The following is a 25,067-nucleotide window of genomic DNA, read 5'->3' as shown; positions in this document are numbered from 1 at the left end:
TCCTGCTGCCTTCCTCACTGTGGTAGACTATATCCTAGAGTCAGAATACACCCTTCTTCCCAAGTTGTTTTTGTCAGGTATTTCATACAAGAATAGAAAAGTAACGAAAACAGTGCTAGGATGAAATGCTTTAGGTTTGGGGTAGAGGTAACTCATAAAGGTCCTGACCCCTGAATATCAAAAGAAAAAACAACAACAACAAAAAAGCAAAGTTTATAACTAAAAGAAATTTAACTTAAAAAATGATTATGATGGTTATAACAACAAAGAAAAGTGTGGTGGTGCATACCTGTAGTACCACTTGGTAGGTGGAGGCAAGAGAATCAGGAGTTCAAGGCCAGCCAGACCTAAAACTATAGAGAAGGAGGGTCGGGGGAGCTAAGGATGGAGATGAGGAAGAAGAGGAACAGGTGGGAAACGGAAAGAAAATAAATTAGAGAAGCTGCCTTTCAAAGACATTTCCTAAACTTATCTGCCAAACTTCTCTAGTCTGTGCAGAAAAACTATTCAAATTTATAGAGGAATTACAATCTATTATTTTTAATCACTTAAATAAATTTAATCAATTTCAACACATTAGCGTACATTCTTCCGAAACTGTAATTTAAAGTTAATGTTTAAAGTGAAATTTTCTGAAAACACATCTAAAATGATACAATGAAATACTATTTAGAATTATTAGAGAACTACCATCAAACAAACAGTAAGGCATGATTAACTCTTTGAAGCCTACAGCCAATACAAATCTCTGAAAATACTAGAGGACTGAGGACACAGCTCAGCAGTACATAAATTTTGTGTTTTTCTTTTATGGTGGTGAGGGATGAATACAGGGCGTACGCACTCTAGATAAGCACTCTAACTGAGGTACATCCCTAGCTCTGTTTGTTGTTGTTGTTGTTTTTCTTTAATCCTTTTTTTAATTGAAAATACATTTTTTTCATACAATATGTTCTGATTATGGTTTCCCTTCCCCATACTCCTCCCAGTTCTTCCCCACCTCTCCTCCCATCCAGATCTATACACCCTTTCTGTCTCTAGTTAGAAAACAAATAGGCAGTTAAGGAATAATATTAAAATACAAAAAGATAATAAAAAAAAATCTTAAAATGACAAGACAACCAAACAAGAAAAAGAGCCACAGAAAAAGCATAAAAATGCATATAGATACAGAAACACACGTTCTCACACACAGGAATCCCATAAATAAATAAATAAACAAACAAACAAACAGACAAACTGGAAGCCATAATATACATGCAAAGGACCTGTAAGGTTTAAAAAAAAAAAAGGCCTGACGTCAGTAGGAGACACAGACCCTCCAAAGACGCTACTGGGTTTGTTTTATGTTGGTAGCTACAGTACTATTTACAAGCGTAAACAGGCATCCCGTAGTGTCATAAGGTCCCAGTTCAATCTCCAGCATCATAGAAAAGAAGTCATAGGATCACAAAATGTGTGAACAGTGAATACAAGTTAAATCTGGAGCACACATCAAGAACATACAAAACCATTGAACTGTGCTTCATTGGTAGATTCAGTGTATTTAATTCTTCATAGGTTTTAAAAACATGCAAGAAACCTTAACTGGCTCGCTATCATCTAACTTACATGTACTTGAAGCCTAATAGCTATTTTTAAGGTCCTACACAAAAATGGTACTCAAATTTCTTCTAGTAACTGTCTTTTCAGTATAATATTTAAACTATGTGTTTTTCTACTGAAGCCTAAAGATAAATCTTCTGGAAATACTTGACTGTACTAAGCCAAGTTTTGTGGTGGTATTGTGTTCCTCAAAATACTGTGCACCCTAATAAACTTATCTGGGGTCAGAGAAAGAACAGCCACTAGATACAAAGGCTAGAAAATGGTGGCACTCACACCTTTAATCCTAGCACTCCAGAGGCAGAAATCCATGTGTTCAAGGATACAGCCAAGCATGGTGACTCACGCCTTTAATCCCAGAAAGCAAGCTTTTAATCCCAGGGAGTGGTGGTAGAAAGCAGAAAGGTATATAAGGCGTGAGGACCAGAAACTAGAAGCATTTGGCTGGTTAAGCATTTGGCTGGTTAAGCTTTTAGGTTTTGAGCAGCACAGTTCAGCTGAGAGCCGTTCGGATATGAGGACACAGAGGCTTCCAGGCTGAGGAAACAAGATCAGCTGAGAAGTTGGCCAGGTGAGGTTAGCTGTGGCTTGTTCTGTCTCTCTGATCTTCCAGCTTCACCCCAATACCTGGCTCAGGTTTGATTTTATTAATAAGAACTTTTTAAGATTCCTGCTACAAAGTTTGATCTCAGAAGTCAGGGCAAATCAAACAAACCTGATGGCCACAAATAAAATCTAGTCTTGTTTGTTTGTTTACATTCCTTTCTCTGAGTAAAGAAATTTTAACTTGGCTCTACAGAGATAGCTCAGTAAGAGCTGTTCTTCCAGGGGACCAGGGTTCAACTCCCAGCACTCACAGGATGGCTAGCAACCCTCTGTACCTCCTCCAGTTCCAGGGGATCCAAAGCCCTCTTCTGACCTCTGCTGTCAATGAATGCATGTGGTGCACAGACACACATGCAAGCAAAAACACCCATACTTGTAAAATAAAAGAAAATCTTTTAAAAAAGAAAATGTAACTTGTTTTACTTGGATCCTGAAATTGTACTACCTAAATGATATTCTTATGACTTACTTCCTAAGGAAAAAACAATCTTTGAAGAATCTCTATATGACACACATTCCATAAAGGGGAAAAAAAGCCCCAAAATTTATTTACCAGCAACAAAAAGGCGGTGGGATGTTACACCAAATTTCTGAATATATTATTTTCCATTAACTTGGAGAATTTCACACATGCATACATCCATATTCTTATTATATACCCATTCCACCTCCCCTATATGAACTCCCAGCCCCCCTCCAAAATTAATGTTCTACCAAATTTTTTTATGCTGACACTGTAGTCTATATCTTAATTACCTTTGAACTTTTTCTTCTTTTCTGAATGTTTCCTTATGTAATTCAAGCTGGAATCAAGCAAGCAATCCTCCTGCCTCAGCCTCCAAAGCAATATGATTACAGACATTGTACCATGGCAGCTTAAACTTTTTAAAAATTTATAACAACTCATATGACCCCTATAAACTACAAACTCAATGGCCTTGCTCAAGAACTCGAGACTGCCTAACAGTTACCACTAGAAATGAAATCTAGAAGCCCCTTCCTGAAACTCAGCTTCTCCTCTCCCCAGCATCTCCTCTGAATTCTGTACCCCACAAGATTGCTTTCCCACTACTCTCCCCTAAACACTGACTACAATTTATACCTTCTGACCTAACCATTTGACAGCAGTCTTAACTGCAAACATCATAGAATCTGCAATCACCTGGAAGACTGGGCATGCCACTGGAGGGTTAGCTTGATTACGATGGTTATCCATCTTGATTGTAGAGGGAACTATCTCCTTAAAAGGGACCCTGGACTGTATAAAATGGGAAACTAGAGTTTGCGATCACTACTGGCTCCTAACTGTGGATGCAATGTGACCAAATGCTTCAGGCTCCTTCTGTCTTCACTTCTCTGCCATGATGGACTGTATCTTCAGCTGTGAGCCAAAATATCTCAAGTATCTCAAGCTGCTTCCGTCAGAATATTTTATCACAGGAACAAGAGGAACTAAGACACCATTCTACCTCACTCCTTCTTGAATACATGGTGAATGCTTTTGTCTTTCCACCACCTCTCTGTCTATCAACCACCTCACTGTACTCCTTCCTAATCTTTCCCATGCTTCAAGGAGAAATACAAGTGGACACAAGTTCACTTCTATCCCCGCACCATCACAGAAGGCCTACGGAGTCCTTAAAAATGCACCTACTCACAAAAGAGGATATTTAAGCAAAAAGCACACCATTTTTAAAACACTTTAGCAACAAAAAAGAATGCAAAACCTCCCACTTATATCTTTTATATTGGATACCTATTGAAATAAATCTGCCAAAACTTTGGAAATACATGGATCAAATAAGTTACATTATTGGAACTAATCCCACCAGGGCTGGGAATATACCTATGTGCAAAAGAAAAAAGGTTAGTGCAAGAGGCCCAAGTTCAACCTTCAGCATCAAAAGAAAACATATGCTATTTTTTTCTTTATGTATTATCATGGTTACCAAAAATTTTAACTATATATATGAGGCCTGACATGGTAACACACCCTTGTAATCCTAATCCTTAGAACATAGAGGCAAGAAGATCAAGAGTTCCAGGCCAGCCTAGATTACATGAGACCTTGCTCTCCAGTATAAAAAAGTAATTTTAAGCACACCCAAGAAATTAGATGATTTTGATTATTCAGATCACAATATCCTGAGTCACACTACCTGTTTTTAAATCTTTCCTAGATACAAAACTGCAGATAAGCTATTATTTCTATATCTCAATGTCCTCAAATTTAAAAAGGCAACAATGGCCAGGTGGTGGTGTACACTTGTAATGCTGGCATGTAGGAAGTTGAGGTAGGAGAATCATTGTGTGCTGGAAGCCAGCCTGGGCTACATAGTGAGGTAAGGCCAGCCTGAACTATGTAACTAACCCTGTCCCAAAATAGCAACAATAATGACAATTAGTAAGTGGAAATAACAAAAGACTCGGTGACTAAAAAAAAAGCTATATGAAACAGGTCTCAGGTATTAGCATTGTTTATTTTTCTTAACACATCAGGAAAAAACACACACAAAGTCAAATTGACTTCCGGGGTTCATTTTTTATGAATTCAAGACTGAAGAGGGACTAGAAACATAGCTTAGTGAGATAACCCTTGCTTAGCACGTGTAGGAGCCTGGATTTGAACCTCGATACGGGAGACGGGAAAGTTTAATATAAACTGAAACAAGGAGTGGTGGCGCACACCTGTAGCCCCAGCACTCAGGAGGCTGAGGCAAGAGGCTCTCAAGGGTGACGCTAGATTGGGGTACAGTGAAAAACAGAGGTCAATCTGAGCTAATACTCAGACCTATCAACCCCACCCCCATTTGAATTACAAATGCAGAGGTTTGCTGTTCTTAGTAACGCTAGAGCAATGGTTCTCAACCTGTGTGTTTCAACCCCTTTGGGTCACATATCAGATATTTACATTACAATTCAAAACAGTAGCAAAATTACAGTTATGAAGTAATACACGAGGAACTGTATTAAAGGGTTGCAGCATTAGGAAGGTTGAGAACTACTGCTGTAAAGCATGGGAATAGCTGCAATGTTGAATAAACTATAGGCTGAAGAGCTGAAGAGAATCCAGGAACTATCAAAGTTCGGGTTAGCTAGGCATGGTGGTATACAACTTTCATGCACCAGTGGTGGAGGGTGGGAGGCAGAGGCAGGCAGATCTGAGCTCAAGGCCAGCCTGGTCTACTTAGTGAGCTCCAGGACAGCCACGACTACAAAGAGAAACCCTGTCTCAAACAACAACAAAATTTTTAACTTAGTTTTATGTGTACATGTATGTAAGCGCATCACCTGTGAACAGTGCTATGCCAGGTGACAGCGCTGGATCCCCTGGGGCTGCAGCTACAGTTATAAGCTGCCAAGGGGTGCTGGGAATGGAATCATGGTCCTCTGCAGAGTATCAAGTGCTTTTAACCACTACACCATCTCTCTGCCCCTCAAAGTTGGATTTTTTTGGATACTTCCTTCCTCCCTAACTACAAAAAGAAACCTGCAAAGCAGCAAGTCTCCTAAAGATTGCCTGAAGCATGTAAACACAGGAACCAACAGTATAGCACTATATGTGTGTGCATGCGTGCGTGTATTTGGATAAACACCATAACCAAATAAAGACCACAGTTATTTGATAAAAGTTTATAAGAGAACCCTTCATCCTAAACAACTCTCAAATTTCCAAGGAACTTTACCTGTTTTTGTTTTTGTTTTTGCTATGTTCTGTTTTAAAGACAGCAGTTAAACCACACTTAAGAGTATACTTAAATTAAAATGTTTAACTTTTAAAAATTCTCTCTCTCTCTCTCTCTCTCCCTCCCTCCCTCCCTCCCTCCCTCCCTCTCCTCTCTGGGGTGTGTGTGTGTGTGTGTGTGTGTGTGTGTGTCTCGACTTGCGAGTCTCCCCAGAGCTAGAGATACAGGAAGTTCTGAACCACCACACACTGAGTGCTGGGAATCAAACTTTGGTTGTCTGTGAGAGCTACATGGGCTCTTAACCACTGGGCCATCTCTCTTGTCCACTTGAATAAAATTTTAAATATGATTTTTTTTTCCTTAATAACAAAAAAAAAAATCAAAACTTGGAGAAAGAGCCAGTTATGGTGGCTCAAGCCTGTAATCTCAGCACTCAAGAGGTTGAGACAGGGGGACTGCCTGGAGTTTGGACTTGCCAAGCTAAATATATATATATATATAGTGAGTTCCAGACCAGCCTGGACTAGAGTGAAACTCATCTTAAAAATTAGCAAGAATAAACAATAAAGCTGGAGAAAGAAAATAATTATTAAATATGAATATATTTCTTATGATTAACCACCAATATGAAAAGGACAAAACGCTTGAACTGTTCTAACCCCATAAATCTAGATAACTTGAAACATCTATATTATTACTACAATTTATCCTTTGTCATTTTTTTTCTTTAAACTTTTTAATTGTTACATTTTTCTCTTTAGGTAGAGTCTCATGTATCCCTGCTGGCCTCAAACATGCCACATACATAGCCCAGGAAAGACTTAACCTTATCTTCCTGCCTCCGAGCACTGGGATCACAGGTGTGCTGTGTGGTGCTGAGAAGCCAATGGACAGCGACTTCCAGCATGCTAGGCAGAAACTCTACCAACTGAGCTACAGGGCAGCCCCCATCCTTTATTATTATTCATGTAATACTTTTGCTTGCTTTTCTTGAGATTGGGCCAACTGCTGTATAGCTAGAACCTGTTTGAATGGTCGAAAGGAGGAAAGTAAACAGCCAAACAGAAGTCCAGACAGAGATGAACCCCAAGACTAGACGAGCCACGAATAAGGTAACTTTAAAAGTCCAATTTAACACTCGACGAAGGGACATGGCAGATCTTTTCTCTTAAACTCCGTTTTGGAGGCTGCATCTTTCTACCTTAGCTGTCTAATAAGTACCAAATCCTGTTCGGTGACTGTTAACAACAGTCTCGACTCCCTTGTGCAGGGGCTCAGGTTTATCTTCACGACTTAATGACCCGGCTCGTCTGAGGAAGACTGCGCTTAGAAAACCGGGGTGGCCAGGAGCGCGCGGTCTTGACAGACGCTGGCCGCCCCTCGTCAGCCGCAGCCCCGGGCCGCCGCCCCTCTGTCCTCTACTTGCTCCCAACTTCCTTTTCTCGGCCACGGCTCGGCTGCAGCTGATGGACGAGGAAGAACACCACGTACCTTCGGAAGTGAGGCGGGAGAAGGGCTTGAGCAGTTCGGCGAAGCTGAGGTGGTTGAGGCGGGTGAGCCGCTCGGCTTCGTCGCTGCACAGCGCGGCGACGCAGGGAACGAAGGAGTCGGGGATGAGCTCCTGCACCGACTGCACGCACTGGGCCATGGCCGCGGCCCGGCGCCCGGCCTCCGCCCCACCTCGGAGCCGAGCTTGCCGCAGCCGCCGCCGCCGCCGCCGCCTGCCCGGCCGGGTGCGGCCCCACTCCGGAGCCTGCAGCCGACTGCGCGTAGCCGCCGCTGCTTCGGCTTCCGGGGCCTGGGCCCGTCCCCGCCTCCTCTCAGCGCTCCCGGAAGCTTTGCATCCCACCCTGGCCGGTGGGGACGCCGACCACCGCCACTCGGTCCTCCCGACGGCAAAGCCTTGGTCACTGTCCGACAGGAACCGCCATGTTGGGCCGAACCCTGACCCGCCGGCAGCACTACTCCCGGCAGGCCCCGCGCGCACCCCTCACGTGACTGTGTCAAAGACGCGGTAGGGGCGGGGCCGGAGCCGATGCCTGGAAAACAGGGAGCTACGGAAGCCCGTAGGAAGATTGGAACCGGAAATACTGTGACGAGTGGCTTCCCCTATTGGCTGGGGGCGGGGCTGTGAGGCGGGTGGGCGTGGCCGAGCGGGCCGGGCGCGCAGGCTTTGGACAGGTTCTCCCGCGGGTGCCGGGCAAGTCTGTAATGGTGATGGCTGTTCACGCGGGCCTGACCTTCTTGGTGTCCCCAAAGATCTCATCTGGCTGCAGTAAGCAACTGATGTAACTTCGCGCTACTTTCTGACAGGTCGCCCCGCCTTTCCCTTGGTGGGCGGCAACTGCTTGAGGGCGAAGGGGTGCTGATTGCCAGCCAGGTGCCTAGGAGTTCCCTCTGGAGGTGCTAAAGGCGGACTGTGTATCCTTTGAGCACCGGTGTGCTTTTAGAAGCGGTCTGCCACACGTGTGCTCAACTACCGAGCGGGAAAATGTGCTGTTGAGGGTGCTTTAGTTAGCACGGGGTGTAAGGGGAAACTCCATTTTTCTGGATCTCTGGGAAAGGCTGTCTTCGTTGTCAGTCTTTTTTTAAGACGCAAGCTAGGACGTAGTGCACTTGTCTCTCATACATGAAGTTCTGGCTGTCTGAATGTCTTGGAACTCCTACTTCAGCCTCCCAAGTACTGGGGTTACCGGCTTTCACCACCACGCCTGGCTCCGCCTCTCCTTTTCCTTTTTGGAGTGTTTACTTCGTGGCAATGGAGAAACCAGTACTTATATACTGTGTGGCTGGCCATTCTTGCATACTTGAGACTTGTCAGCCCCCATAATCACATGACCCACGCCTAAAAGGGACTAGCTAAAAGAGAATTACCAGAGGCTTGCCACAAGACAGAATGGGGAACGGAGTTTTACTAGACTAGGCACTAGAGCTGGCTATTAGCAAAGGCATGTAGATCTCTGTGAGTATGAGAACACCCTGGTCTATGTAGCAAGTTACGAGCTAGTTAGAGCTGTGTACAGTGAGACACTGTCTCAAGAGAAGGGGAGGGGGAGTATTGCCTTAAAAGAGATAACATTACAGTGGGCACCTTAACAGACTTTTTTTTTTTTTTTTCATTTTTTTGAGACAGGGTTTCTCTGTGTAACCACTCTGGCTGTCCTGGAACTCAATCTGTAGACCAGGCTGGACTCGAACTCACAGAGATCTGCCTGCCTCTGCCTCTGGAGTGCTGGTATTAAAAGAGTATGCTACCACCACTTGGCTTTCTGGCCTGGAACTTGCTATGTAGACCCAGCTGGCCTCATACTCAGAGATCTGCCTGCCTCCTCAGTACAGGGATTAAAGGTGTGTGCCACCATGTCCAGTGGTAGCAGACTTTTTAATCAAGACTTTTGCAACATCAAAACAGAAGTTAGTGGGGATAGAGATGGCCCAGTGGTTAAGAGCAATTACTGCTTTTGCAGAGGACCTGAGTTCAGTTCCCAGCATCCACATCAGGTGGCCCACAACTGCCAGTAACTCCAGTTCCAGGGGACTAGACACCCTTGTCTGACCTTTAAGGGCACCTATACTTATGTGCACATAACCATACAGAGACATATACACATGTACTATAAATAAATCTGAAAAAAAAATCTGAAGTTAAAATTGGATGTAGTGATACATACCAGTAATTCCAAGCTGGAATTGCCAGGTAGTGGTGGCACATGCCTTCAGTCCTAGCACTCAGGAGGCAGAAGCAGGTGGATCTATGTGAGTTCGAGGCCAGCCTGGTCCACAAAGTTAGATCCAGGACAACTAGGGCTATTCTGGGAAAGCTTGTCTTGGAACACTCCCCCAGCCAAAAAAAAAAAAAAAAAAAAAAAATCAAGGCTGAAACAAGATTGTCAGCCTGAAATACACAGTAAGACTGAATCTGGGGGAAAATGTAAGCTGAGCATACTGGAACATGCCTGTCATCTTGGCACTGGAAAAGTGGAGGCAGATAAACAGATGTTCAATGTCATCCTCAGCTACATAGCAAGTTCCAGGTTAGTCTGGAATACATGAGACTCTGTATTTAACAACAACATCAAAAAGTGTATCTAGAGCCAGGCGGTCATGGCACATGCCTTTAATTTCAGCACTTGGGGGGAGGGGGCAGAGGCAGGCAGATCTCTGTGAGTTCAAGGCCAGCCTGGTCTACAGAGTGAGTTCTAGGACAACCAAGGCTGTTACACAGAGAAACTCTGTCTCAAAAAACAAACAAACAAAAATGTTATCTAGGCAGTGGTAACTACACCCATAATCCCAACAGTTGGAAGACAAGCAGGAGCACCAGCACAATTTCAAGGCCAGCCTGCTCTACAGTATGAAAGTGGTGTGTGTGTGTGTGTGTGTATGTGTGTGTGTGTGTGTGTGTGTTGGCTAACACCTGTAATCCCAGCTTTTGAGATGTTGAGGCAAGATGATTTCCACAAGGTCTAGGCTACATAAGACCCTATCTTTAAAAGTAAGAATAAATAAATGTAAAACATGCTGGAAAATAAATAAATGCGAAAACATTCTGGAGATATAGCTCAGCGTTAGGGCACTTGTCTCTGATACATGAAATTCTGGGTTTAATCCCCTGTGATTTAAAAAAAAAAAAAAAAAAAACGTAGCCGGGAGGTGGTAGTGAAAGCCTATAATCCCAGCACTCGGGAGGCAGCAGCATGCCCATCTCTGTGAGTTGGAGGCCAGCCTGGTCTACAAAGTGAATTCCAGGACAGCCAGGCTCTTACACAGAGAAACCCTGTTCAAAAAAAAAAAAAAAAATTTAAATCGGAAGTTCAAATTATACTAGCTTAAACCAAGTGTAGGTAAAAGAGACTCATAGCTCACAGGAAAGGGCCCTTGGGACAAGAATAACCCCAGGCTTCATCAGCAGGAGTCTTCCCCTTACATCTCTGCTTCCATCTTCATTCCTCGGGGACCTTTCTCCCCAGTGGAGGGCCTGCCCATGTGCCCAGGTCCCACATTCTCATTTTAACAAATTAAACAGAAATGGAACTTCACATTCCCAGCATCAGTCTGTCCACCCCACTGCCATATGCCTTTTCCTGAGCCAATCAAGTTCCAGGAAGGTTAGCTATTATTAGCTATGGCTAGTCATTGTAATCAGATGTTTTCTGTCCCAACCATTTGTTTCCAAATACCCAGCAGTCACTTCCCAAATTATCACACAGAGCCTTATATTAATAATAAATGCTCGGCCGATAGCTCAAACTTGTTACTAGCTAACTCTTACATTTCTTATCTATGTTTAGCCATGTGGCTTGGTATCTTTTCTCAGTATGGCATTCTCACCTTGCTTTTCCGCATTTTCTGGCAACTCTCTGACTCTGCCCTTCCTCTTCCCAGAATTCTCTTGCGCTCAATCTCTTCCTGCCCAGCTATCAGCCAATCAGCTTTTTATTAGCCAATGAGAGTAATACATATTCATAGTGTACAAAAAGATTATTCCACAGCAAGTCATGGTCATATCTCTATTCTTCTAGGTAGGAAGATATGATTTATGACTATCAAACTAAAGATGGGAATGTTTACCAGCCAAATATAAAAATCATATATCTCACCACAACTAATCATTGGCTTCTCTATAACCACACATTGCCTTCTTCCGTAGCTATGATTTTAAGACTGCTCCTACCTAATAATTATCCCTTTTACTACTGAAAACAGACTCATCTTCTACGTGGAGGCAGCCATACAGAAATCATCATAGCCAATTCCAACCCAGGGATCTCTGGATGTGTTTCTTCATAGTCTGTGACCAATAGCTTTTTATTCATTTCTTTATTTATTTCTGAGACAGGCCCAGGCTGGCCACCAACTCACTCTGTAGTCAAGGATGATCTTGAACTAATCTTCCTGCCTCCACTTCCCCAGGGCTGGGATCGCTCATTTTTATGTGGTTGCTGGAGATTTAAAGCAGGACTTCATGCATTCTAGGCATGAATTCTGCCAACTGAACTACATCCCAGACACTAATATTTTTTTTCAAATTTCATTACAGAAGTTTATTTATTTGTATTTGTTCATGTACCCATGACCTAAGTGGAGGTCAGAGGACAACCTTTGTCTCCTACCATGTGGGTCTGGGAATGGAACTCAGGATATCAGGCTTGGCAGCCAGCATCTTCCTAAGTATACATACATACATATAGAGAGAAAGTGGGTGAATTTAATGTGGTCTTCAAAGTCACTAGGTCATAGGTAGACCTTGAACTCCTGATCCTCCTGTCTCAACCTGCTGGGATTACAGGTATGTGAAACTATGCCTGGCCTCTAGCTGTTAAAAGTGAAGACATGAGGTGTGGATATAGTTCAGTGGTAGAGTGCTTGCTTAGTATGTGCAAGGCCGTGGGTTTAGTCTCCAGTACTACAAAAACGAAGGGAGGGTAGCAAATCAAGCTGTTGGTTCTTCTGGTAGTGCCATGCCCACTTGCTTTTTCAATATAATAAAGAAATCTGTTTTCTTTGTTAGAAACAAAATCAAATCATAAAATTGTCATTCAATAATTTCACATCCCACTAGTCATTAGACAAGTCCGTCACCATTGGACATCACAGAGTGTACTTACACAAATTCAGGTGATATCTTCCTGGGGAGATGTGAATAAATGTCCACTCATTGCTGATAACTGACTGTCTTAGTTAGGGTTTCTATTGCTGTGAAGAGACACTATGACCATGGCAACTCTTATAAAGGAAACATTTAATTGGAAGCTTGCTTATAGTTTAGAGGTTTAGTCCATTGTCATCATGGCAGGAAGCATGGAAGTATGCTGGCAGACATGATCATGGGAAAGTACCTGAGAGTTCTACATTCAGATCTGAAGGCAGCAGGAAGAGAGAGTGACACTGGGCTTGGCTTGAGCATCTGAAACTTCAAAGCCTGCCCCCAATGACACACCTCCTCCAACAATGCCACACCTACTCCTCCAAGGCCATACCTCCTAATAGTGCTAATCCCTATGAGCCTCTAGGGGTCATTTTCAGTCAAACCACCACACTGACCAAAGAAAGCATTTCACCAGGCATGGTGAACCAGGTTACTGACAGATGCATAGATCACTCTAAGGTAGCTGTATCATCAAAATACCTGCCCTAGTGTGGGTGATGATTCAGCAAAGCTGCGTCCTTGAACTCCCTATAACCACCTTCAGTCACCAATTTTCTGATGTAGGAAGTGAACCATGTGGGCAATTAACTTTCCTGGATAGTCAACATGAAGCTAGAAACAGAATTAGCTTCCCTTCATCCCAGAGGCTTCACTGTGAGGAAGTTGCCTTCCCACCAAGCTTCCTTGTTCCAAACACACCTACAGACATTTTGGCTTGCACCAGGCAGACATGAACACACAAGCAGGCAAAGTGTCTATATACATTTTGTTTGAAGAGAGCACTACCACTCTTCCAGAGGAGCTAAGTTTGGTTCCCATCATCCATGTCTGAGAGCTCATAACTACATATAACTCCAGCTCCAGTGGATCTAACACCCTCTTCTGGCCCCTGTGGGGTAACATTAAAAATAAACCCTAAAAATATTTTTAAAGATTTTGTAATTTTGTTTTATGTGTATGAGTGTCTGGTCCTCTGCAAGAGCAAGTTCTCTTAGCTCCTGAGCCATCTCTCCAGCTCCTAAAAAATATTTTTAAAAAACAAAGTTGGGGCTAGAGGCCAGTGAGATGGCCAGGATGCTTGTTGCCAAGACTGATGACCTGAGTTTGACCCCCAAGACCCACATAGTGGAAGGAAGGAAGCACTCCACTGAGTTATCCTCTTGTATCTACATATGCACTGTGGCACTGCACTTAATACTCACACATCATATACACGTAATAAATACTTTATGTTGAGGCTAGAATTGCTGGATTCATTTAAAGCTGAACACCTAAGTCTACTCTTCAGACCTCTGTATTTACTTCCAATTATTGTAAATGTAAAGATCAAATTTAGTGTATAACAAAACTAGCTGCTTTCACCTTTTCCAACAGCAGATGGTGCTGTTGAACATTGTAATTTGTAATTATAAAAATTTTTAATTCTAAAATACATAGATATCACTAGAGACCCAGGTTCAGTTCCTAGCACACACATAGTAACTCACAACCATCTGTAACTCCAGGCCCAGGGGATCGAATGCCTTCTGTGGGCACTACACACACGTGGTGCTCAGACGTACATGCAGAGAAACCAACAATACACATAATATAAAAGGGAGCTTTTAAGTTAATTACACTCAAATATTTCATGATATACTAACTGAAAGCATTGAAATAGAAGGAGGATTTAAATATATAATTTATGGGATGTGAATGTAGCTCAGTGGTAAAGCATTTGCCTAAGATACAAAGGCCCTGGGTTTAATCCCTAACAGGACAGAGAGAAAGGGTAGGGGGAGGGAGGGAGAGAGAGAGATCAGGGAAGGCAATATGTAGCTCAATGGTTGTGTCTGCAATAGCATGTACAAGGTTCTGGGTTCAATCTAGTGCCCAACACATACATATACACACACAATATACACATATGGAGTATGCTCACATATAATAAACCTGTATTCTACATGTTGGTTCATATTCTTTAGAGTTCTAGAGATCAGACAGTTTTATTATCACTAGACCAAGTCCTCTACTACTGTGCTAACCTCAACTTTGGCCCACATTTTATTTTATTTTAGACAGATCTTCATGTGGCCAAGGCTGTCCTTGAAGTCCTGATCCTCCTGCCTCCACTTCCCAAGTGTTAACATGTCATAGTTAGGAGCTTGAGATATGGCTCAGCAGCTAAGTTAAGAGTGCTTGCTACTCTTCCAGAAGACCCAGAGTTTGGTTCCCAGAACCTGGCTCAGACAGCAGCTTTAAGGGTGCCAAAGCCCTCTTCTAGCATGTGCTGGGCTTTCTCTAGAGGCGGTGGAACTTGGAAGAGTGGAGCCAATATATGAGGCTGACTGGTCTTATGCAATAGTCAACTTTATTCAGAGCATCAGACAATTTATACTCTGAGGGTTAAGAAAGGTCACATGAGTAAAGTTTTCATGAGTTTAACCTGTGTACAATCACAAGGACAAGCTGCACAATACAAAAAACATATTTTCCATTGAGGCATATAAACAAATACAAGAGCCAGTTACTCACTCCTGTTTGCTATACCTGGGAGGAGGTAACACATTCCAAGAACAAGTCTGTGTTTTGAAGAAACTGACTTACAAGACTCTTACCTTGGAGTTTTCTCATAAGCATTCAGAATAATCACACAACTCAATTCTTGGACTGTTCTGACATGAAGACATCTGCACACACATGGTGTAACACAGACACACACAACATAACACACACACATGGCATAACTCAGACACACACACATGGTGTAATGCACACACACACACACACACACACACACACACACACACACATTTTTTTTTTAATTATTTAGGCTAATGAGATGGTTGAGTAAGGAAAGGCATTGCCATTCAACCAAAACCAAGAAGTGAGGCACAGACAGATAGTTCCAGAAACGTTGCATACATCAGACACTGCTCCAGACCTTTGTTCAGAACAAAGCCAGGGCTGGTTCAGTGGTTAAGAATGCTTACTGCTCTTGCAAGGGGGCTACAGTTCAGTTCCCAGCGCCCACATTGGTAGCTCACAACCGCCTATAATTCCAGTTCCAGGGAACCCAGCGCCCTCATCTGGTCTCTATGAGGACAGGAACAGAAGTGGCACACACACACACACACACACACACACACACACACACACACACACACATTCAATTTAAAAACCTTGGAACAAAGCCAACCATGGCCTTCACAAATCATACCTCTCACATTTGGACAGCTTTGGCTGCTCTCCATGGTTCTGAACCAGGCTTACTCATCAAGACTCAAGCCTACTTCTCTAATGTTTCCTGCATAAATCATTCTGTGCTGACAAGCAAAGTAAAGGCAGAAATGTCAATAAAAGAAAAATGGAGAAAATAGAAGAGGAGAGATCAGTACAATGGATAATTGCTTACAGGTTCAGGTATAAAAAAAGGGAAATTCACTTTCAGATTTTCAAATACTTTGAAATACTATCCAGAGGTACAGTTCTTTATTCCCAGCACTTAGGAGGCAGAGGTTGGTCCAAACCTTGTACTCACCTGAGCTGGATCTGAAGGATGGAGCCCTAAAAGGCTTCCCTACATGCAAACCTGTCCTTCCTCTACATCCCAGAGCTGACGACCATAACTCGTACATACTGTGCCTCTCAGGCACTGCTATGACTTCTCACAGTACTGGGCCACAATAATCCCAGGTATACACACACACACACACACACACACACACACACACACACGCACACATACACAAAAGCGCTCCTGCATGCTTAGCAGTTGTAGGACTCCAGATAGTGCCCTCTGTTAATTTCAGAGCCTTCTCTAAGTATTCTTCCTGCTGAGATGATGTCTGGACATGAGAATGCAGGACAAGGGGCTTTTGGACCTTTGATGGTGGGAGTTCTTCCTGGGTTTAATGCAAATGAAGCTAGGCAGGAGAAGACAGGACTATGTGTGTCCTGAATGACACAGAGGAGGCTTGTCAGGGGAAGCACGGGCTGTGAAACCTGGCCACTATGGTACCTAAGTCCTGCCTGGCCTCTTTGTGAGCACCCCTGAGTCCAAACCCTGTTCTGGATGCTTCTACTGGAATTCATCTTGAGCCACCACACTGCCATAGTGGGTACAAACAATCAGGTTGGATAGGATGATGATTGGGGAGTTGAGGGTTCCAGATCCCTTACTGGGATCTGGGGATGTGGCTCTGGAGCTGGAACCTTTTCTAACAGGTCCCAGTGCCTAAATTCAACCTGTGGCACAACTCAAGAGAAAATCCAGTTGTAAAAGAAACAAAAGGCAAGCCAGAGAGAAGTCCAGGCAGCCAGAGAGGAGAGGGGATGGCAGGAGGAGATAAATGGATGACAGACATTTGGCCAAGGTGGCTAGCAACCAGGCCTGAGACCCTGAGCACCTCCCAGAAATGCAGGGCAGAGTTTGTGTGGTCTCCAGAAGTGAGCTGTGGATACTGCTAGGGAGGCTCAGACAAAAGCTAGGGGGTCCCGGGGTGGCCTTGTGCACCACCTTAAGGACAGGAGGGCTGGCAAGGAGGCAGGAAAAGTTCCACACAACCACCCCCATGAAGCCCAGGCTGCACAATCCCCTGCAGAGAGGTCCTCCCCTGCTCCCAGACATGGCAGCCACAGGACCCGGGAGGCTGTGATTCCATGAACCCCAAGCCAGCCACGTGTCGCCCGCCCGGAGCCGGTCATCTAGGACCCTGCTTCCTCCTCCAGCTCTCCTGGGTCATGGAGCGGGCCAGAGAACCGCTTTGGTCCTGGGGGACCCAGGCTGGAGCCCTTCCCTAGGCGGCACGCCTCCATTTCCAGGGTAGCACTGGGACCTGCTGGCAGAATTGGCAAACTGAATCCGCGGGATGGCAGCAGGGCACCGAGAATGCCAAGGGCCAAGGGCGAAGGGTGCTCTCTCTCCGCCCTTCACAAAGAAAAAAAAAAAAAAAGCCAAAGCTCCAAGATGGAGGACAAGCATCTAGGCTAGGACTGGACAGACATGCCACTCTAGGGCTGCTGCTAGGGATTCAGTGGTGTGCAGAAGGTGAGGGTGTGGTGTGTAGATGGGGGTAACAGACTTTAACTGGTTCCTCCATTGTATCCTCCATGCACTGCACTTCCCTGACACACTCGGCTTTGTGCCAGCCCCTGAAGGCCCTGCCTGAGGGTATGGTGGGGTGCAGGGAGAGAGGGCAGGTGGTGGAGGGTGTCATGGAGGGGGCCAAGTGGGGAGTGTGTGGATGTGGGGGCAGGCTCACTTGAGAGTCTGAGCCACACCCTAAGGAAGTCCTCCACAAACCACATCTGGACTATAGGGGAGGAGCCAAAGAAACATAATAATAGGGTTGGGGTTCAGGGGCAGAGCATCGCCCCCTAGCTGCCAAACCAGGGTATTCTAACAGCTGCATCCCTGCCCTAGCCCAGCCTTCACCCCAGACACACAGACACACACAGACACACACACACACACACACACACACACACACACACACACACACACAGCAGCTTTCAGAGATCCAGTGGCTGTCTACATGACTCCACCCACCAGGGTGACCAGTACAGCTTCCAGCATGGCCTTGGGTCTGCTGACCCAAGCTTCCAGGTCAAGGTGGCCTGGAAAGAGGGGCTTCCAAGGCTGTACCCGTTTCTTCTAAGTCAGTGGGATGGAAGGTGTTACACCAAGGGAGACGACCACCCAACTCAATGGGACCCTAGACCCAGCTCGGGCTTCCCACCTTGCAGAAGGCCGCTCCAGGATGGACACAAGGCAAAAGGGCAGGCAGCTGTGTATGCTTGTAAGGGATGCAGAGTCAGCGGCCTTAGTACCGTGTCCCAAATCCGATGGTCTAATACTCAAATGGGAAAAGAAGGACTTCCTTCCAAAACCTTGGCCTTGGTAGTGATGAGCGTTCAGATGGATGCTGCCCCACATCATGCGAAGCAGGGACCATAAGGCCCGGGACATCCACAACCTTCCCTCAACAGGCAGGGCGTCCAGGTCCCTGAGGTGAAGACAAGAACACATCAAAAGAAGAAACATTGCACCCACCTGCCCTCTTGCCCTACCAAACCCTGGGCCCAGGCCCCCACCTTAACCGTCTCCTAGGCAGCACCAGGCAACCATTCTGACCTACGTCCACCTCTGTCACAATCTCTCTCCTCTGCACAGCCCTCCACCTCCCACCCCTAACCTCCCACCTCCTGACCCTACCCTACACCAACTACCAGGCACCACTTAGGAAACTTCTCTTTCCGTTCTCTAACTTCCCCAAGACCCTGTCAGGCATGGAACTCTCTGTATCCTCTGTGGACACCCACCTACCTGTGGCAGGGCCTAGGAACACACAGGACTCGGCTCTCTCAAGAGATTCCAAGTGGACCGAGGACAGGTAACACAGAATCTGAGGGACAAGAAGCAATTCTCACTCTTAACACCAGGATGCCTACAGCACACACCCACCCTGTGTGTCCTTATGGATTTCCCTAAACATTCCAGGTGTCCTCACACAAATTTCTTTCCACGGGCCCAGACCCATGGAACAGAAAAAAGTGTCCACAGACAGAGTGGGTCTGCCCACCAGCCTGCATGAAAAAAAAAAAACCAACAAACTAGAGAACACCCAACACCCCACAGGCAGATTCTCATTTGCTCTGGCCTTTCTTTCTCTCTCTCTCTCATTTATCTATCCTCCTCTACCTCCACCTCCACCTCTATCTCTCTCTTTCTCTGTCCCTCGCTCCTATGTACAGTCCCATCCCTGGTATCCAGGTTAGCTAGGCCATGTTCAGTAGGGAAATGCTTTTCACTCCTCAACAGGAAGCCTTCCTTCAATGAGCACTAAAAGTCTCCAGAGGCTCTCTTCCACACTGCTGACATCTTCCATGATGAAGACTAGAATAAAATCACTCTCCCTGCCACCTGGAGACAAGCCTGTCTGTGCTCTTCCAAATCTCGCTCTCTACAAAGCTTCCTGGAGACTTTTGCTGTGGCTGAAAAGGGAGCTTCCTGGTGATGGGTGTGGGTGTGGAGGACCTGACTTCATGGACTTGCCTGTCAGGCTAATTTAAAGGCGGTACTGCCACCTTCCCAGTGGTTCCTACACAATGCTCTTACCAACCACGCTCTGGCATGCCCCTGAGCCCTAATCCACACACACGAAGCACCACTCCAAACCTTGTACTCACCTGAGCTGGATCTGAAGGATGGAGCCCTAAAAGGCTTCCCTACATGCAAACCTGTCCTTCCTCTACATCCCAGAGCTGACGACCATAACTCGTACATACTGTGCCTCTCAGGCACTGCTATGACTTCTCACAGCACTGGGCCACAATAATCCCAGGTATACACACACACACACACACACACACACACACACACACACACACACACACATACACAAAAGCGCTCCTGCATGCTTAGCAGTTGTAGGACTCCAGATAGTGCCCTCTGTTAATTTCAGAGCCTTCTCTAAGTATTCTTCCTGCTGAGATGATGTCTAGACATGATAATGCAGGACAAGGGGCTTTTGGACCTTTGATGGTGGGAGTTCTTCCTGCGTTTAATGCAAATGAAGCTAGGCAGGAGAAGACAGGACTATGTGTGTCCTGAATGACACAGAGGAGGCTTGTCAGGGGAAGCACGGGCTGTGAAACCTGGCCACTATGGTACCTAAGTCCTGCCTGGCCTCTTTGTGAGCACCCCTGAGTCCAAACCCTGTTCTGGATGCTTCTACTAGAATTCACCTTGAGCCACCACACTGCCATACTGGGTATGAACAATCAGGTTGGATAGGATGATGATTGGGGAGTTGAGGGTTCCAGATCCCTTACTGGGATCTGGGGATGTGGCTCTGGACCTGGAACCTTTTCTAACAGGTCCCAGTGCCTAAATTCAACCTGTAGCACAACTCAAGAGAAAATCCAGTTGTAAAAGAAACAAAAGGCAAGCCAGAGAGAAGTCCAGGCAGCCAGAGAGGAGAGGGGATGGCAGGAGGAGATAAATGGATGACAGACATTTGGCCAAGGTGGCTAGCAACCAGGCCTGAGACCCTGAGCACCTCCCAGAGATGCGGGGCCCAGTTTGTGTGGTCTCCGGAAGTGAGGTTTGGATACTGCTAGGGAGGCTCAGACAAAAGCTAGGGGGTCCCGGGGTGGCCTTGTGCACCACCATAAGGGCAGGCGGGCTGGCACGGAGTCAGGAAAAGTTCCACACATCCACCCCCATGCAGCCCAGGCTGCACAAACCCTTGCGGAGAGGTCCTCTCCTGCTCCCAGACATGGCGGCCACAGGACCTGGAGGCTGTGCTTCCGTGAACCCCAAGCCAGCCACGTGTCGCCAGCCCGCCCGGAGCCGGTCATCTGGACCATGCTTCCTCCTCCAGCTCTCCTGGGTCATGGAGCAGGCCAGAGAACCGCTTTGGTCCTGGGGGACCCAGGTGGGAGCCCTTGCCTAGGCGGCATGCCTCCATTTCCAGGGTAGCACAGGGACCTGCTGGCGGAATTGGCAAACTGAATCCGCGGGATGGCAGCAGGGCACCGAGAATGCCAAGGGCCAAGGGCGAAGGGTGCTCTCTCTCCGCCCTTCACAAAGCAAAAAAAAAAAAAAAAAAAAAAAACCCAAAGCTCCAAGATGGAGGACAAGCATCTAGGCTAGGACTGGACAGACATGCCACTCTAGGACTGCTGCTAGGGATTCAGTGGTGTGCAGAAGGTGAGGGTGTGGTGTGTAGATGGGGGTAACAGACTTTAACTGGTTCCTCCATTGTAACCTCCATGCGCTGCACTTCCCTGACACACTCGGCTTTGTGCCAGCCCCTGAAGGCCCTGCCTGAGGGTATGGTGGGGTGCAGGGAGAGAGGGCAGGTGGTGTAGGGTGTCATGGAGGGGGCCAAGTGGGGAGTGTGTGGATGTGGGGGCAGGCTCACTTGAGAGTCTGAGCCACACCCTAAGGAAGTCCTCCACAAACCACATCTGGACTATAAAGGAGGAGCCAAAGAAACATAATAATGGGGTTGGGGTTCAGGGGCAGAGCATCGCCCCCTAGCTGCCAAACCAGGGTATTCTAACAGCTGCATCCCTGCCCTAGCCCAGCCTTCACCCAGACACACAGACACACACAGACACACACACAGACACACACACAGACACACACACACACACACACACACTCACAGAGCAGGTTTCAGAGATCCAGTGGCTGTCTACATGACTCCACCCACCAGGGTGACCAGTACAGCTTCCAGCATGGCCTTGGGTCTGCTGACCCAAGCTTCTAGGTCAAGGTGGCCCGGCAAGAGGGGCCTCCAAGGCTGTACCCGGTTCTTCTAAGGCAGTGGGATGGAAGGTGTTACACCAAGGGAGACGACCACCCAACTCAATGGGACCCTAGACCCAGCTCGAGCTTCCCACCTTGCAGAAGGCCGCTCCAGGATGGACACAAGGCAAAAGGGCAGGCAGCTGTGTATGCTTGTAAGGGATGCAGAGTCAGCGGCCTAATACCGTGTCCCAAATCCGATGGTCTAATACTAAGATGGGAGAAGAAGGACTTCCTTCCAATACCTTGGCCTTGGTAGTGATGAGCGTTCAGATGGATGCTGCCCCACATCATGCGAAGCAGGGACCATAAGGCCCAGGACATCCACAACCTTGCCTCAACAGGCAGGGCGTCCAGGTCCCTGAGGTGAAGACAAGAACACATCAAAAGAAGAAACATTGCACCCACCTGCCCTATTGCCCTACCAAACCCTGGGCCCAGGCCCCCACCTTAACCGTCTCCTAGGCAGCACCAGGCAACCATTCTGACCTACGTCCACCTCTGTCACAATCTCTCTCCTCTGCACAGCCCTCCACCTCCCACCCCTAACCTCCCACCTCCTGACCCTACCCTACACCAAATACCAGGCACCGCTCAGGAAACTTCTCTTTCCGTTCTCTAACTTCCCCAAGACCCTGTTAGGCATGGAACTCTCTGTAACTTCTGTGGACACCCACCTACCTGTGGCAGGGCCTAGGAACACACAGGACTCGGCTCTCTCAAGAGATTCCAAGTGGACCGAGGACAGGTAACATAGAAGCTGAGGGACAAGAAGCAATTCTCACTCTTAACACCAGGATGCCTACAGCACACACCCACCCTGTATGTCCTTATGGATTTCCCTAATCATTCCAGGTGTCCTCACACAAATTTCTCTCCATGGGCCCAGACCCATGGAACAGAAAAAAGTGTCGACAGACAGAGTGGGTCTGCCCACCAGCCTGCATTAAAAAAAAAAAAAAAACCAACAAACTAGAGAACACCCAGCACCCCACAGGCAGATTCTCATTTGCTCTCGCCTTACTTTTTCTCTCTCTCATTTATCTATCCTCCTCTACCTCCACCTCCACCTCTGTCTCTGTCTTTCTCTGTCCCTCGCTCCTATGTACAGTCCCATCCCTGGAATCCAGGTTAGCTAGGCCATGTTCAGTAGGGAAATGCTTTTCACTCCTCAGCAGGAAGCCTTCCTTCAATGAGCACTGAAAGTCTCCAGAGGCTCTCCTCCACACTGCTGACATCTTCCATGATGAAACCTAGAAGAAAATCACTCTCCCTGCCACCTGGAGACAAGCCTGTCTATGCTCTTCCAAATCTCCCTCTCTACAAAGCTTCCTGGAGACTTTTGCTGTGGCCAAAAAGGGAGCTTCCTGGTGATGGGGGTGGGTGTGGAGGACCTGACTTCATGGACCTGCCTGTCAGGCCACTTTAAAGGACGGTACTGCCACCTTCCCAATGGTTCCTACACAATGCTCTTACCAACCACGCTCCGGCATGCCCCTGAGCCCTAATCCACACACACGAAGCACCACTCCAAACCTTGTACTCACCTGAGCTGGATCTGAAGGATGGAGCCCTAAAAGGCTTCCCTACATGCAAACCTGTCCTTCCTCTACATCCCAGAGCTGACGACCATAACTCGTACATACTGTGCCTCTCAGGCACTGCTATGACTTCTCACAATACTGGGCCACAATAATCCCAGGTATACACACACACACACACACACACACACACACACACACACACACACACAAAACCACTCCTTCATGCTTAGCAGTTGTAGGATTCCAGATAGTGCCCTCTGTTAATTTCAGAGCCTTCTCTAAGTATTCTTCCTGCTGAGATGATGTCTGGACATGAGAATGCAGGACAAGGGGCTTTTGGACCTTTGATGGTGGGAGTTCTTCCTGCGTTTAATGCAAATGAAGCTAGGCAGGAGAAGACAGGACTATGTGTGTCCTGAATGACACAGAGGAGGCTTGTCAGGGGAAGCACGGGCTGTGAAACCTGGCCACTATGGTACCTAAGTCCTGCCTGGCCTCTTTGTGAGCACCCCTGAGTCCAAACCCTGTTCTGGATGCTTCTACTGGAATTCACCTTGAGCCACCACACTGCCATACTGGGTACGAACAATCAGGTTGGATAGGATGATGATTGGGGGGTAGAGGGTTCCAGATCCCTTACAGGGATCTGGGGATGTGGCTCTGGAGCTGGAACCTTTTCTAACAGGTCCCAGTGCCTAAATTCAACCTGTAGCACAACTCAAGAGAAAATCCAGTTGTAAAAGAAAGAAAAGGCAAGCCAGAGAGAAGTCCAGGCAGCCAGAGAGAAGAGAGGATGGCAGGAGGAGATAAATGGATGACAGACATTTGGCCAAGGTGGCTAGCAACCAGGCCTGAGACCCTGAGCACCTCCCAGAGATGCAGGGCCGAGTTTGTGTGGTCTCCGGAAGTGAGCTGTGGATACTGCTAGGGAGGCTCAGACAAAAGCTAGGGGGTCCTGTGGTGGCCTTTTGCACCACCATAAGGGCAAGCGGGCTGGCACGGAGGCAGGAAAAGTTCCACACATCCACCCCCATGCAGCCCAGGCTGCACAATCCCCTGCAGAGAGGTCCTCTCCTGCTCCCAGGCATGGCAGCCACAGGACCCAGGAGGCTGTGCTCCCGTGAACCCCAAGCCAGCCACGTGTCGCCCTCCTGGAGACGGTCATCTGGACCCTGCTTCCTCCTCCAGCTCTCCTGGGTCATGGAGCAGGCCAGAGAACCGCTTTGGTCCTGGGGGACCCAGGCTGGAGCCCTTCCCTAGGCGGCACGCCTCCATTTCCAGGGTAGCACAGGGACCTGCTGGCAGAATTGGCAAACTGAATCCACGGGATGGCAGCAGTGCACCGAGAATGCCAAGGGCCAAGGGCGAATGGTGCTCTCTCTCCGCCTTTCACAAAGCAAAAAAAAAAAAAAAAAAAAGCCAAAGCTCCAAGATGGAGGACAACCATCTAGGCTAGGACTGGACAGACATGCCACTCTAGGGCTGCTGCTAGGGATTCAGTGGTGTGCAGAAGGTGAGGGTGTGGTGTGTAGATGGGGGTAACAGACTTTAACTGGTTCCTCCATTGTAACCTCCATGCACTGCACTTCCCTGACACACTCGGCTTTGTGCCAGCCCCTGAAGGTATGGTGGGGTGCAGGGAGAGAGGGCAGGTGGTGGAACATGTCATGGAGGAGGCC

General features: G+C 46.9%; 1 protein-coding gene across 4 annotated transcripts in view; it reads right to left on the bottom strand.

Annotated features, from left to right (window-relative positions):
• The window catches only part of LOC131901055 (trafficking protein particle complex subunit 8-like), a 43,499-nt gene extending 20,892 nt beyond the window's left edge, over positions 1–22,607 (bottom strand). For 2 of the 4 annotated variants that reach the window (XR_009376311.1, XR_009376310.1), the window contains exons 1-4: positions 22,526–22,607; positions 21,940–22,205; positions 18,854–18,932; positions 18,267–18,533 (exon numbers count right to left, since the gene is read on the bottom strand). Coding sequence is in view for 2 of the 4 variants with exons in the window: in XM_059252362.1 (XP_059108345.1) it covers positions 7,389–7,545 (157 nt within the window). In the remaining 2 variants the exon portion in view is untranslated. Of the gene's footprint in view, positions 1–7,388; positions 7,947–18,266; positions 18,534–18,853; positions 18,933–21,939; positions 22,206–22,525 lie in introns of those variants that run through there. The other 2 variants (XM_059252362.1, XM_059252363.1) reach the window with 2 other exon arrangements.
• Between the last annotated feature and the right edge of the window lie 2,460 nt (positions 22,608–25,067).

Source organism: Peromyscus eremicus, unplaced genomic scaffold (assembly GCF_949786415.1).
Source record: "Peromyscus eremicus unplaced genomic scaffold, PerEre_H2_v1 PerEre#2#chrX_unloc_2, whole genome shotgun sequence".
Taxonomy (NCBI): Eukaryota; Metazoa; Chordata; class Mammalia; order Rodentia; family Cricetidae; genus Peromyscus; species Peromyscus eremicus.
Note: the sequence above shows the minus strand (reverse complement) of the source record. Positions and strands in the feature narration are given on the sequence as shown.